This window comes from Oncorhynchus tshawytscha, linkage group LG13 (assembly GCF_018296145.1).
Source record: "Oncorhynchus tshawytscha isolate Ot180627B linkage group LG13, Otsh_v2.0, whole genome shotgun sequence".
Classification (NCBI taxonomy): domain Eukaryota; kingdom Metazoa; phylum Chordata; class Actinopteri; order Salmoniformes; family Salmonidae; genus Oncorhynchus; species Oncorhynchus tshawytscha.
In genome coordinates, this window is record NC_056441.1 from 23,947,142 (window position 1) to 23,961,082 (window position 13,941).

The 13,941-nt window shown below is 43.2% G+C and overlaps 2 protein-coding genes across 2 annotated transcripts; one reads left to right on the forward strand and one right to left on the reverse strand.

Moving 5' to 3' along the window:
* ndufs6 (NADH:ubiquinone oxidoreductase subunit S6) lies at positions 1 to 2,269 on the reverse strand. The gene is made up of 4 exons (XM_024441169.2): positions 2,110 to 2,269; positions 1,038 to 1,091; positions 697 to 819; positions 1 to 134 (listed from the first exon to the last, which is right to left on the reverse strand). Exons 1-4 carry the CDS (start codon positions 2,251 to 2,253, stop codon positions 66 to 68), a joined length of 390 nt encoding a protein of 129 aa, XP_024296937.1. The 5' UTR covers positions 2,254 to 2,269; the 3' UTR covers positions 1 to 65.
* Positions 2,270 to 2,517: 248 nt separating this feature from the next.
* On the forward strand, positions 2,518 to 3,534 carry LOC112264517 (39S ribosomal protein L36, mitochondrial). The gene is made up of 2 exons (XM_024441170.2): positions 2,518 to 2,656; positions 3,063 to 3,534. The coding sequence occupies exon 2, from the start codon at positions 3,081 to 3,083 to the stop codon at positions 3,456 to 3,458; it is 378 nt and encodes a 125-aa protein (XP_024296938.1). The 5' UTR covers positions 2,518 to 2,656; positions 3,063 to 3,080; the 3' UTR covers positions 3,459 to 3,534.
* The last annotated feature ends 10,407 nt before the right edge of the window (positions 3,535 to 13,941 follow it).

Here is a 13,941-nt window from a genome sequence, read left to right on the forward strand (position 1 = left end):
AATAGCAGATATCATTTATTAACCAGAATAACACTAAACAGAGCAAGATTGACTGAGAACAAGTCTCAATGATGATGGGTCTGTTTGAACTGCAGTCCACAGTAGCCACATGTGCCCACTTTCGTTTCTTTATCCTGGAGAAACACACAGACAGAAGACAGCAAACAGACATTAGCACAGTGGAACATCACATCAAATAGACCAATTCACTGTGTAGCGTGAAGCTGAAAAACAGGAACTCTACCTGATGTAAAGGCCTATTCACTTGATTCGCGCAAGCCACCAAGCGTGCCATGAGGTCAGGCACAGGGTGAGGTTAAAGTTCAATTTACTTGAACCCAGAAGTGGCACCGACTCCAAAGCACACCTCCATTGAAAAACAATGGCTTGCTTGGTGCAATGCCGTTCTTGCATGAGTCATGTGAATTCGATTTAAGATGGACATTTTTTAAACAATATCGCTACGCCCACTCTTGTGCTTGTAATGTGGTCAGAGCTTATGAGCATTACCAGGTTGATGTAGACTCTTGGGTGGCCCAGGGCTCCTCCACCCTCATCACGACACTACTCTAGCTAGTGTGCACCTTGGGGACATGTAGAATAGCTAGTGTACACTTCAGAGAAATGTATAACCACTAGCCAGTGTACACTTCACGGTCATGTAGATTAACTAGTGTATACTAAAGAAATGATTACCAGGTTGATATAGACTTTGGGGTGGCCTAGTGCTCCTCCACCCCCGTCACATGACACCACTCTGGCCTCAACGCCACTGACCGGCTCCTCAGCCACCAGCTTGATGGCAAAGTTCTTGTTCACCTGGAAACACACAGCATTGTAGTCCACTCTGTATTGTAGTAAACATCCACTCTCAGTGGACTGCTCAAGATATGCATTGTGAATCTATCAATGCCCGGCTTTAGGCCGTATTTCAACAGGTTGTTGTATGAATCAACAGCCCCCTTAACCATATGATTCTTCTACACTGAAGTCCCATGGTTGCCAGTGATGCCCTTCCAGACTGGATGTAGTTTTACCTCTTTCTGTCGTCCCACGAACCTGGCCCGCCTGGGATCATTTTCATCATACACCTGAAACACCATGCAGACAGACACGGATTAGGAACATCGCTAGTACAACCAGATATAGCTGGGATTATGATCTACAGTGCCTTGCAAAAGTATTCATAGCCCTTGGATTTCTTCACATTTTATTGTGTTACAAAGTAGGATTCAAATGGATTTAATTGTCATTTTTCCCCCCAACAATATACACAAAATACTCTGTCAAAGTGGAAGAAAAATGTTAACATTTTAAAAATATTTAATTATATAACTAAAATATAGTCTTGTATACCACATGTATGACAAAAACAATGATTTGTACTTCTCTAATTACGTTGATAACCAGTTTATAATAGCAATAAGGCACCTCAGGGGGTTGTGGTATATGGCCAATATACCACGGCTAAGGGCTGTAACCTGGCACACCGCGTTGAGTCGCGCATAAGAACAGCCATTAGGGCCAATATACCATGGCCATACCACACCCCCCTGCCTTATTGCTTCATTCATTTTTTTATAAATTTTGTTAGATTTTTTCTTCTACTTTGACATGACAGTATTTTGAGTAGCTTGTTGACAAAAAAAAGAACATTTTAATCTCACTTTGTCCCATTTAAATGTGAAGAAATCCAAGGGGTATGAATACTTTGAAACGGCACTGTAGATACGAGATAACTGATCACATGTACATACATTACATGATCCCAGTTTAGTTTCATCACAACCATCAATAAAATAGCATACAGGTAGCTATGTACAATGACACTCCAGCTAGTTAGCTAAAGTGTCATCTGCCTTTGCTCTGACTAGCTTTGTCTTGACCGAAGTGGCAATGCCTACCGACTGTGAAAACCCCATTACTATAGTGGGTGAGCAGCTAACTCAAAGTTGGACCAAGGGTGCAAATCCTAATTGATAACACCAACATCTAACACTATGCCAAAGGTTTGGTCGCGGTGCAAGTGTGTGCCGTTAGTTAGTAGCAAAATTACATATTTTCGGGGAAGCAAACACACACAAGCCTAACGTTAGAGCCTTAACTTACCTGTCCAGTGTGGGTAATTTGCTCTCCAGTGGTCGACACTTCTAGACTGTAGCGCTGTACAGAAAGCGCCGATGTCTTCAAAGGTGATACAAACACTTTAGCATTTCTACTGAAGGACAGAATCCGACGCAGCGCGGCCGCCATGTTTACAATGGACTCTGTACCCAGGAGGCTTTGCAAAGAATAGGGAGATTCTCCGCCCTCCAAATACGTCCGCCTGGTCCAAGTGCCGGGAATCCCAATATATTATTCACGAATCGTTTGCAACCAACAGTAACATCATTATCATATTAAGGATTGGATTATTGTAAAGATGTGGTAGTTGATCAATTCAGCAACGCGTTACTGTTGAAATGAAAGCGAGAAAGTGTGTGAAGAACGAACACAGAAACTGCTAACGTTCGTGTGACCGTTCTCAAAGTCACTTACGTCACAGCCAGGAAGAAGCGATAGCTCTGCTAGAGAAGTCCTTCGGCAGTGTTGTTTTGATTAAACGGTGCATTTCAGGGGTTTATTCCCCTATCTAACTCGTTCTTGTAGATGAAAGGTTGGTGCATATTCAGTTACATTCAGAAAGTTATTCTGATCAAGTAATGGTACTTTGCATTTGCCTAATCGGGCAGTTGTAAGGACGATCGCGGCTGGCCTTGAGAATCGAGCATGAATCATGCGCTGTAAAGCTAGCTGGAATCTGCTGCTAGAGCATACAAAAATGTATATTCTCCAGGATAAGTAAAGCGTAATAAACACGGCACATTGTATTTTTATCTGCATTATTTTTGCCTACTCTCCAGCACCACTCGTAGCTGAAAGGGCTGGATAGCTTTTCATCTATTCCGTTCACCTGTCATGTTCAGTGATAATGGAGGAATGGGAAGGAGGTATCACAACTCCAAGCAGGTGAAAACAACTCCAAGCAAGTGAACCAAAATATATGTTCTCTCTCTCTCCAGACAGGTGTTGGTGACACCATGGCACCACTCCTGTTATACCGCATCGTCAGGTCCCTAACCTGCCATCTAACCCAGATCACCCTCAGCCGGATCTACCCTAGCACTGCCACCACCATCTCCCGCTGCCTCTCCTCCCTTACATCCTACCCAGCCAGAGGGCTCCTGACCCCGGGTAGACCCATCCAGCCCCTGGCCTCTTCTCCTCGATCTTCTCCCCAGGATGGTGGCTCCCTCCTAGGCCAGTGTCAGCACCTGGCCTGTCTCCAGCCCGCTTCAGGGATGAAAACCAAGAGCGCTCTGAAACGGCGCTGTAAAGATTGCTTCTTTGTGGTACGGCGGGGTCGTCTATTTGTGTTCTGTAAGGCTCACCCCAGACACAAGCAGCGACAGGGGTGAAGAGGAGCAGGGGGTGTATGGTCCTCTAAATTGTTTGTTACTTGAATTGCCACATTAATTAAAGTTTTTGACTGATTGACCTTTTCCAATCCCACTGTCTGTCACCTATCACCACCACCTCCCTGTCTTCTCTCTTTCTCAACAAGTCCCTTCTACTTTTTAAAACTACACAGTGGAGAAGAAGCTATTCTGATACATGTAGTAGTAGCTGGCTAAGTTAAATATGGCAGCCTAAATGCACTGTTGCCTCAATGGAGAAAAGGTTGCTACTATGACAGCTAATGCACCTATTCATCATTTAGTGGTTTTAAATAACTTTGATGCTGATCCAATGAAGACACATTTGGTCTCCTAAACCTCACTGGTGTGATATGACAGGAATATTTGGTCATGTTCCAATCATCCATAGCTTCCTATCTTTGTCTGCCATTCTTCATGTAATCAGGTAAGTTGACTGAGAACACATTCTCAATTACACCAACAACCTGGGGAATAGTTACAGGAGATGAATGAGACAATTGTAAACTGGGAATGATTAGGTGACTGTTATGGTATGAGGGACAGCTTGGGAATTTAGCCAGGACACAAGGGTTAACACCCCTACTCTTACAATAAGTGCCATGGGATCTTTAGTGACCACAGAGAGTCAGGACACCCATCTAACTTCCGAATGAGGTATTGGGATATTTTTTTAGACCTGAGGAAAGAGTTCCTCCTACTAGCTCTCCAACACCACTTCCAGCAGCATCTGGTCTCCCATCTAGGACCAACCCTGCTTAGCTTCAGAAGCAAGCCAGCAGTGAGATGCAGGGTGGTATGCTGCTGGGATACCATTCATAGTTACTTATCAGAAAGAAGGTGATAAGTGAAAGCTGTTGAGACTAGTATAGTCTTTTTCCACCTTATGAACTGTAGAAGTCATGTCCAATGCCACATGGTGGGGCCAAAACCTCATAATTATACTGTAACTTACAGAACCCTACAAAGCACGAACACTAACGCCATAAATATCCTCATACAATACGCAGCAAGGACACACACGTGCACAATATCCTCTGCACTCTTCAAGTGTATGCCCTTTCAATAAGGATGAAAAGGTTCTATAGATCTTAATAATTGGGAAAACATTTATTGCTATCAAGTTTTTGGTTGCGATGGAGGTCATTTGGAATATCAAATAGGCATATTGCTTTCCTCCACTCCAATCATTTCTATTTCTGGATTCAATTTAATTATATAACTACTCACTGCAAATGAGTTGCAAAATGAACAGGAAATATAGTCAAGACGCTGACAAGGTTATAAATAATGATTTGAATTCAAATAATAATTGTGTCCTTCAAACTTTGCCTTCGTCAAAGAATCCTCTATTTGCAGCAATTACAACATTCTATTTGCCAATTTGTTGAGGTAATCTGAAGAGATTTCACCCCATGCTTCCTGAAGCACGTCCCACAAATTGGATTGGCTTGATGGGCACTTCTTACATACCATACGGTCAAGCTGCTCCCACAACAGCTCAATAGGGTTGAGATCCGGTGACTGTGCTGGACACTCCATTATAGACAGAATACCAGCTGACTGCTTCTTCCCTAAATAGTTCTTGAATAGTTTGGAGCTGTGCTTTGGGTCATTGTCCTGTTGTAGGAGGAAATTGGCTCCAATTAAGCGCCGTCCACAAGGTATGGCATGGTATTGCAGAATGGAGTGATAGCCTTCCTTCTTCAAGATCCCTTTTACCCTGTACAAATCTCCCACTTTCCCACCACCAAAGCACTCCCAAACCATCACATTGCCTCCACCATGATTGACAGATGGCGTCAAGCACTCCTCCAGCATCTTTACATTTTTTCTGCGTCTCACGAATGTTCTTCTTTGTGATCCCAACACCTCAAACATAGATTTGTCTGTCCATAACACTTTTTTTCAAATCTTCCTCTGTCCAGTGTCTGTGTTCTTTTGCCCATCTTAATCTTTTCTTTTTATTGGCCAGTCTGAGATATGGCTTTTTCTTTGCAACTCTGCCTAGAAGCCCAGCATCCCGGAGTCGCCTCTTCACTGTTGACGTTAAGACTGGTGTTTTGTGGGTTTTATTTAATGAAGCTGCCAGTTGAGGACTTGTGAGGCGTATGTTTCTCAAACTAGAAACTCTAATGTACTTGTCCTCTTGCTCAATTGTGCACCGGGGCCTCCTACTCCTCTTTCAATTCTGGTTAGAGACAGTTTGCCCTGTTCTGTGAAGGGAGTAGTACACAGCCCTGCATGCGATCTTCAGATTCTTGGTAATTTCTCGCGTGGAATAGCCTTCAATTCTCAGAACAAGAATAGACTGACGAGTTTCAGAAGAAAGTTCTTTGTTTCTGGCCATTTTGAGCATGTAATCGAACCCACAAATGCAGATGCTCCAGATACTCAAGTAGTCTAAAGAAGGCTAGTTTTATTGCTTCTAAATCAGAACAACAGTTTTCAGCTGTGCTAACATAATCGCAAAGGGTTTTCTAATGATCAATTAGCCTTTTATAATTATAAACTTGGATTATCTGATACAATGTGCCATTGGAACACAGGAGCGATGGTTGCTGATAATGGGCCTCTGTACGTCTATGTAGATATTCCATTAAAAATCTGCCGTTTCCAGCTACAATAGTCAATTACAACATTAACAATGTCTCCATTGTATTTCTGATCAATTTAATGTTATTTTATTGGATAAAAAATGTGCTTTTCTGTCAAAAACAAGGACATTTCTAAGTGACCCCAAACCTTTGAACGGTAGTGTATGTGTATATATACTATATATACAAAAGTATGTGGACACTCCATCAAATTAGGGAATTTGACTATTTCGGCCACACCCGTTGCTGACAGGTGTAATATTGAGCACACAGCCATGCAATCTCCATAGACAAACATTAACAGTATGGCCTTACTGAAGAGTTCAGTGACTTTCAACATGGAACTGCCATAGGATGCCACATTTCCAACAAGTAATTTCATCAAATTTCTATCCTGCTAGAGCTGCCCCGGGCAACTGTAAGTGCTGTTATTGTGAAGTGGAAATGTTTAAGAGCAAAAATGACTCAGCCTTGAAGTCATAGGCCACACAAGCTCACAGAACCGGATCGGCAGAGTGCAGAAGCGCGTAAAATTGTCTGTCCTCGGTTGCAACACTCCCTACCGATTTACAAACTGCCACTGGAAGCAATGTCAGCACAATTTTCATGGCCAAGCAGCCGCACAGAAGCCTAAGATCACCATGCACAACGACAAGTGTCAGCTGGAGTGGTGTGAAGCTCACCGCCATTGGACTCTGGAGCAGTGGAAACACATTCTCTGGAGTGATGAATCACGCTTCACCTCCTGGCAGTTTGATGGACAAATCTGGGTTTGGCAGATGCCAGGGGAATGCTACCTGCCCGAATGCATAGTGCCAACGGTAAAGTTTGGTGGAACAGGAATAATAGTCTGGGGCTGTTTTTCATGGTTAAGTCTAGGCCCCTTAGTTCCAGTGAAGGAAAATATTAATGCGACAGCATTGCTTCCAACTTTGTGGTTACAGTTTGGGGAAGGCCCTTTCCGGTTTTAGCATAACAGTCAATCAATCAAATGTATTTATAAAGCCCTTTTTATATCAGCCGATGTAACAAAGTGCTATACAGAAACACAGCCTAAAACCCCAAATTGCGCTCAATGCAGATTTAGAAGCACGGTGGCTAGGAAAAACTCCCTAGAAAGGCCAGAACCTAGGAAGAAACCTAGAGAGGAACCAGGCTCTGAGTTGTGGCCGGTCCTCTTCTGGTTGTGCCAGGTGGAGATTAAAACAGTACATGGCCAAGATGTTCAAACATTCATAGATGACCAGCAGGGTCAAATTCTAATCACAGTGGTTGTAGAGGGTGCAACAGGTCAGCACCTCAGGAGTAAATGTCATTTGGCTTTTCATAGCCGATCATTCAGAGTTAGAGACAGCAGGTGCGGTAGAGAGAGAGAGTCGAAAACAGCAGGTCTGGGACTTGGTAGCACGTCCGGTGAACAGGTCAGGGTTCCATAGCCGCAGGCAGAACAGTTGAAACTAGAGCAGCAGCACAACCAGGTGGACTGGGGACAGCAAGTAGTCATCAGGTCTGGTAGTCCTGAGGCATGGTCCTAGGGCTTAGGTCCTCCGAGAGCAGAGAGAAAGAGAGCATACTTAAATTCACAAAGGAGACTGGATAAGACAAGAGAAATACTCCAGATATAATAGACTGACCCTAGCCCCCGACACAAACTATTGCAGCATAAATACTGGAGTGTTACGATGAGCCCCTTAAGGGGGGGAAACCAAGAGCGGACTCAGAAGAGGAAGCCGGGATGAATGCACAAAAATATTTATTGATCACAGAGAAATGGGGAGGGCAGAACCGGGGTAGCTCAGATGAGTTGCAAAAACCAGGAGTGTAGAGTGAGGTTGGAGTTGGCTGAGTAGAACTGGGGAACAGGTCCTGAGGGGAATCCAAGGTAATGGTGGTGAGTGATATCCAGAGCAAGGTGGTTGGTGGTGAGATGTGGAACAGGAGACAGGAGCCAGAAACAGAGCGGTAACTGCAAGGAGAGGACAAAAATGGTGTAAGGCAGGAAAATGAGCAGAGCAGAGCAACAGGATCTTGAGAATAGACAAAAGGCTAGACTGATACTGACTGAGCAGAGATTACAATCTGGCAGTGTGGAGGTGGCAGGATAGAGTATATGTAGAGGACATGATTTATAGGACGATTTGCAACTGGTAGGGATCTGCTCTGACTACAGCACAGTGTCTCCAACCACACAATCACACCAAGAAAGAGAGAGAGAGAGAGAGAGAGAGAGAGAGAGAGAGCATACAGGGGGAGAACTGCAAGTTAGGACGACACCGGATGGACACCAGAGGGCGTAGTGGGAGCAGATGTGACATGGAGGCTGAGACAGGAGGGGTCTGGAGACACTGTGGCCCCGTCAGAGCATACCCCCAGACAGGGCCAACCAGGCAGGATATAACTGATGAGGGAATTTATATGTTTAACCTCTCTGGGATATGTGTGTCCCACCTCGCCAACAGCCAGTGAAAGTGCAGGGCACCAAATTCAAAACAACAAAAATCTCATAATTAAAATTCCTCAAGCATACAAGTATTTTAAATCAAATCAAATTTTATTTGTCACATACACATGGTTAGCAGATGTTAATGCGAGTGTAGCGAAATGCTTGTGCTTCTAGTTCCGACAATGCAGTAATAACCAAATCAAATCAAATCAAATCCAATTTTATTTGTCACATACACATGGTTAGCAGATGTTAATGCGAGTGTAGCGAAATGCTTGTGCTTCTAGTTCCGACAATGCAGTAATAACAAACAAGTAATCTAACTAACAATTCCAAAACTACTGTCTTATACACAGTGTAAGGGGATAAAGAATATGTACATAAGGATATATGAATGAGTGATGGTACAGAGCAGCATAGGCAAGATACAGTAGCTGATATCGAGTACAGTATATACATATGAGATGAGTATGTAAACAAAGTGGCATAGTTAGTGGCTAGTGATACATGTATTACATAAGGATGCAGTCGATGATATAGAGTACAGTATATACGTATGCATATGAGATGAATAATGTAGGGTAAGTAACATTATATAAGGTAGCATTGTTTATATATTTACATCATTTCCCATCAATTCCCATTATTAAAGTGGCTGGAGTTGAGTCAGTGTCATTGTCAGTGTGTTGGCAGCAGCCACACAATGTTAGTGGTGGCTGTTTAACAGTCTGATGGCCTTGAGATAGAAGCTGTTTTTCAGTCTCTCGGTCCCAGCTTTGATGCACCTGTACTGACCTCGCCTTCTGGATGATAGCGGGGTGAACAGGCAGTGGCTCGGGTGGTTGATGTCCTTGATGATCTTTATGGCCTTCCTGTAACATCGGGTGGTGTAGGTGTCCTGGAGGGCAGGTAGTTTGCCCCCGGTGATGCGTTGTACACCATTTTAAAGATAAAAGTCTCCTTAATCCAGCCACAGTATCTGATTTCAAAAATGCTTTACAGCGAAAGCACCACAAACGATTATGTTAGGTCACCACCAACTCACAGAAAAACACAGCCATTTTTCCAGCCAAAGAGAGGAGTCACAAAAAGCACAAATAGAGGCAAAATTAATCACTAACCTTTGATGATCTTCATCAGATGACACTCATAGGACTTCATGTTAGACAATACATGTATGTTTTGTTCGATAAAGTGCATATTTATATTTAAAAAATCTAATTTTACATTATCGAGTTACGTTCAATAGTTCTAAAAATTGCAGTGATTGTGCAGAGCCACATCTATTTACAGAAATACTCATTATAAATGTTGATGAAAATACAACTGTTATACATGGAATTAGAGATATACTTCTCGTTAATGCAACCGCTGTGTCAGATTTTTTTTTTAAATTACAGAAAAAGCAAACCATGCAATAATCTGAGTACAGCTTTCAGACAACAAAGCAGCCAAAAAGATATCCGCCATATTGGGTAGTCAACATTAGTCATAAATAGCATTAGAAATATTCACTTACCTTTGATGATCTTCATCAGAATGCACTCCCAGGAATCGCAGTTCCACAATAAATATTTGTTTTGTTCGATAATGTCCATCATTTATGTCAAAATAGCTTCTTCTTCTTTTGTTAGGGCGTTTGGTAAACAAATCCAAAAGCGTGTTCAGGTCCCGCCGAACGTCGGAAGAAAAGTTCAAAAAGTTCCGTTACAGCCTGTAGAAACTTGTCAAACTAAGTATGAATCAATCTTTAGGATGTTTTTATCATAAATCTTCAATAATGTTCCAACCGGAGAATTCCTATGTCTGTAGAAAAGCAATGGAACAAGAGCTAACTCAGAGCCTGTGGCAATCTGCCAGCCACCTGAGTCATTCCTCTCTCATCCACCCCCCCCCCTTCACAGTAGAATCCTCAAACAACGTTCTAAAGACTGTTGACATCTAATGGAAGCATTAGGAAGTTCAACATAACCAATATCCCACTGTATCTACAATAGGGGCTGAGTTTTAAAAAACTACAAGATTTCCCACTTCCTGGTTGGATTTTTCTCAGGTTTTCGCCTGCCATATGAGTTCTGTTATACTCACAGACATCATTCAAACAGTTTTAGAAACTTCAGAGGGTTTTCTATCAAAAACTACTACTAATATGCATATAATAGCATCTGGGACAGAGTAGCAGGCAGTTTACTCTGGGCACCTTATTCATCCAAGCTACTCAATACTGCCCCCCTGTCACCAAGAAGTTAAAGTAATAATAAGAGAATCTGAATGACATTAAGAGTAATGACTAAAGTATTTCACCCTAATAGTTACAGAAGCTTAGACAATGTGTTTAGACATAATACTAGAATAATGTGAGACAGTTGGAACATTGTGTTTGTGTGTAATAAAGAGGAACTGACAACAGACATGTTTTGGTCCTGTGAGACCAAGGACAGGAGATAAAGTTCCTCCACCCAGGGAGGAACAGATGTGCTTGTAGACTAGTAGGTGCTTGTAGGAGTTATATAAAAGGCTGTGCGCATAATATGATTTTTAGAGCTCTCATGAATAAACTACAACAAACCTTTTGCAGAATCTGAGTCTTTGCCTAATTCTTATTAACCCTAGCTTTACAACCTAGGGGGAATTGGTCAAAGCTATAGTGATTGTTATCATCATTGGGATTGAAAATTCTTGTGACAATAACCCCACTCACTTTGCCAAAGCACAGCCCCCACACCACAAGAGGAATATCTTCAAACCACCAACTTATTACCCTGAGACAAGGCAGAGTATAGCCCATGAAGATCTCCCCCAAGGCATGAACCCGAGGTGGGCGCCAACCCGGACAGGAAGATCACGTCAGTGACTCAACCCACTCAAGTGACGCACAATGCCCCCGTGCACAAAGCGAGGTCCTTGCAGAAATGGTTTGTCAAGTTCGGTGTCCAAGAACTAGACTGGCCTGCACAGAGCCCTGACCTCAACCCCATGGAACACCTTTGGGATGAATTGGAACGACGATTGTGAGCCAGGCCTAATTGCCCAAAATCAGTGCCTGACCTCACTAATGCTCTTGTGGCTGAATGGAAGAAAGTCCACTCATTACCTGTATTAACTGCACCTGTTTGAACTCATTACCTGTATAAAAGACGCCTGTCCACACACTCAATCAAACAGACTCCAAACTCTCCACAATGGCCAAGACCAGAGAGCTGTGTAAGGACATCAGGGATAAAATTGTAGACCTGCACAAGGCTGGCATGGGCTACAGGACAATAGGCAACCAACTTGGTGAGAAGGGAACAACTGTTGGTGCAATTATTAGAAAATGGAAGAAGTTCAAGATGACGGTCAATCACCCTCGGTCTGGGGCTTCAGGCAAGATCTCACCTCGTGGGGCATCAATGATCATGAGGAAGGTGAGGGATCAGCCCAGAACTACACGGCAGGACCTGGTCAATGACCTGAAGAGAGCTGGGACCACAATCTCAAAGAAAACCATTAGTAACACACTACGCCGTCATGGATTAAAATCCTGCAGCGCACGCAAGGTCCCCCTGCTCAAGCCAGCACATGTCCAGGCCCATCTGAAGTTTGCCCATGACCATCTGGATGATCCATAGGAGGAATGGGAGAAGGTCATGTTGTCTGATGAGACAAAAATAGAGCTTTTTGGTCTAAACTCCACTTGCCGTGTTTGGAGTACCACCCCAAAAACACATCCCAACCGTGAAGCAAGGAGGTGGAAACATCATTCTTTGGAGATGCTTTTCTGCAAAGGGGACAGGACGACTGCACCGTATTGAGAGGGAGGGGGGTGGAGCCGTGTATCACGAAATCTTGGCCAACAACCTCCTTCCCTCAGTAAGAGCATTGAAGATGGGTCGTGGCTGTGTCTTCCAGCGTGACAACGACCCGAAACACACAGCCAGGGCAACTAAGGAGGGGCTCCGTAAGAAGCATCTCAAGGTCCTGGAGTGGCCTAGCCAGTCTCCAGACCTGAACCCAATAGAAAATCTTTGGAGGGAGCTGAAAGTCCGTATTGCCCAGCGACAGCCCCGAAACCTGAAGGATCTGGAGAAGGTCTGTGTGGAGAAGTGGGCCAAAATCCCTGCTGCAGTGTGTGCAAACCTGGTCAAGAACTACAGGAAACGTATGATCTCTGTAATTGCAAACAAAGGTTTCTGTACCAAATATTACGTTCTGCTTTTCTGATGTATCAAATACTTACGTCATGCAATAAAATGCAAATTAATTACTTAAAAATCATACATAGTGATTTTTGTTTTTGATTCCGTCTCTCACAGTTGAAGTGTACCTATGACAAAAAATTACAGACCTCTAGATGCTTTGTAAGTAGGAAAACCTGCAAAATCGGCAGTGTATCAAATACTTGTTCTCCCCACTGTATATATACAGTGCATTCGGAAAGTATTCAGACCCCTTGGATTTTTTTGTTATGTTACAGCCTTATTCTAAAATGGATTTAATAAATGTTTTCCCTCATCAATCTACATACAATACCCCATAATGACAAAGCGAAAAAACAGTTTTTTTGAAATATTTGCTAATGTTTTTAAAACTGAAAAAGAAATACCTTATTTACATAAGTATTCAGACCCTTTTATGAGTCTAAGGTGCATCTGGTTTCCATTGATCATCCTTGAGATGTTTTTACAACTTGACCTGTGGTAAATTTAATTGATTGGACATGATTTGGAAAGGCACACACCTGTCTATATAAAACCAAGCCATGAGGTCGAAGGAATTGTCCATAGAGCTCCGAGACAGGATTATGTCAAGACACAGATCTGGGTAAGGGTACCAAAACATTTCTGCAGCATTGACGGTCCCAAAGAACACAGTGGCCTCCATCATTCTTAAATGGAGGAAGTTTGGAATCTCCAAAACTCTTCCTAGAGCTGGCCACCCAGCCAAACTGAACTATCAGGGAGAAGGGCCTTGGTCAGGGAGGTGATGGTCACTCTGACAGAGCTCCAGAGTTCCTCTGTGGAGATGTGAGAAACCTCCAGAAGGACAATCATCTCTGCAGCACTCCACCAATCAGGCCTTTATGGTAGAGTGGCCAGACGGAAGCCACTCCTCAGTAAAAGGCATATGACAGCCTGCTTGGAGTTTGTCAAAAGGCACCTAAAGGACTCTCAGACCATGAGAAAAAAAAATCTGGTCTGATGAAACCAAGATTGAACCCTTGGCCTGAATGCCAACAGTCACTTCTGGAGGAAACCAGTCACTGCTCATCACCTGGCCAATATCATCCCTATAGTGAAGCATGCTGGTGGCTGTATCTTGTTGTGGGGATGTTTTTCAAGGGCAGGGACTGGGAGACTAGTCAGGATCTAGGGAAAGATGAACGGAGCAAAGTACAGAGCGATTCTTGATGAAATCCTGCTCCAGAGTGCTCAGTGGAGAAGGT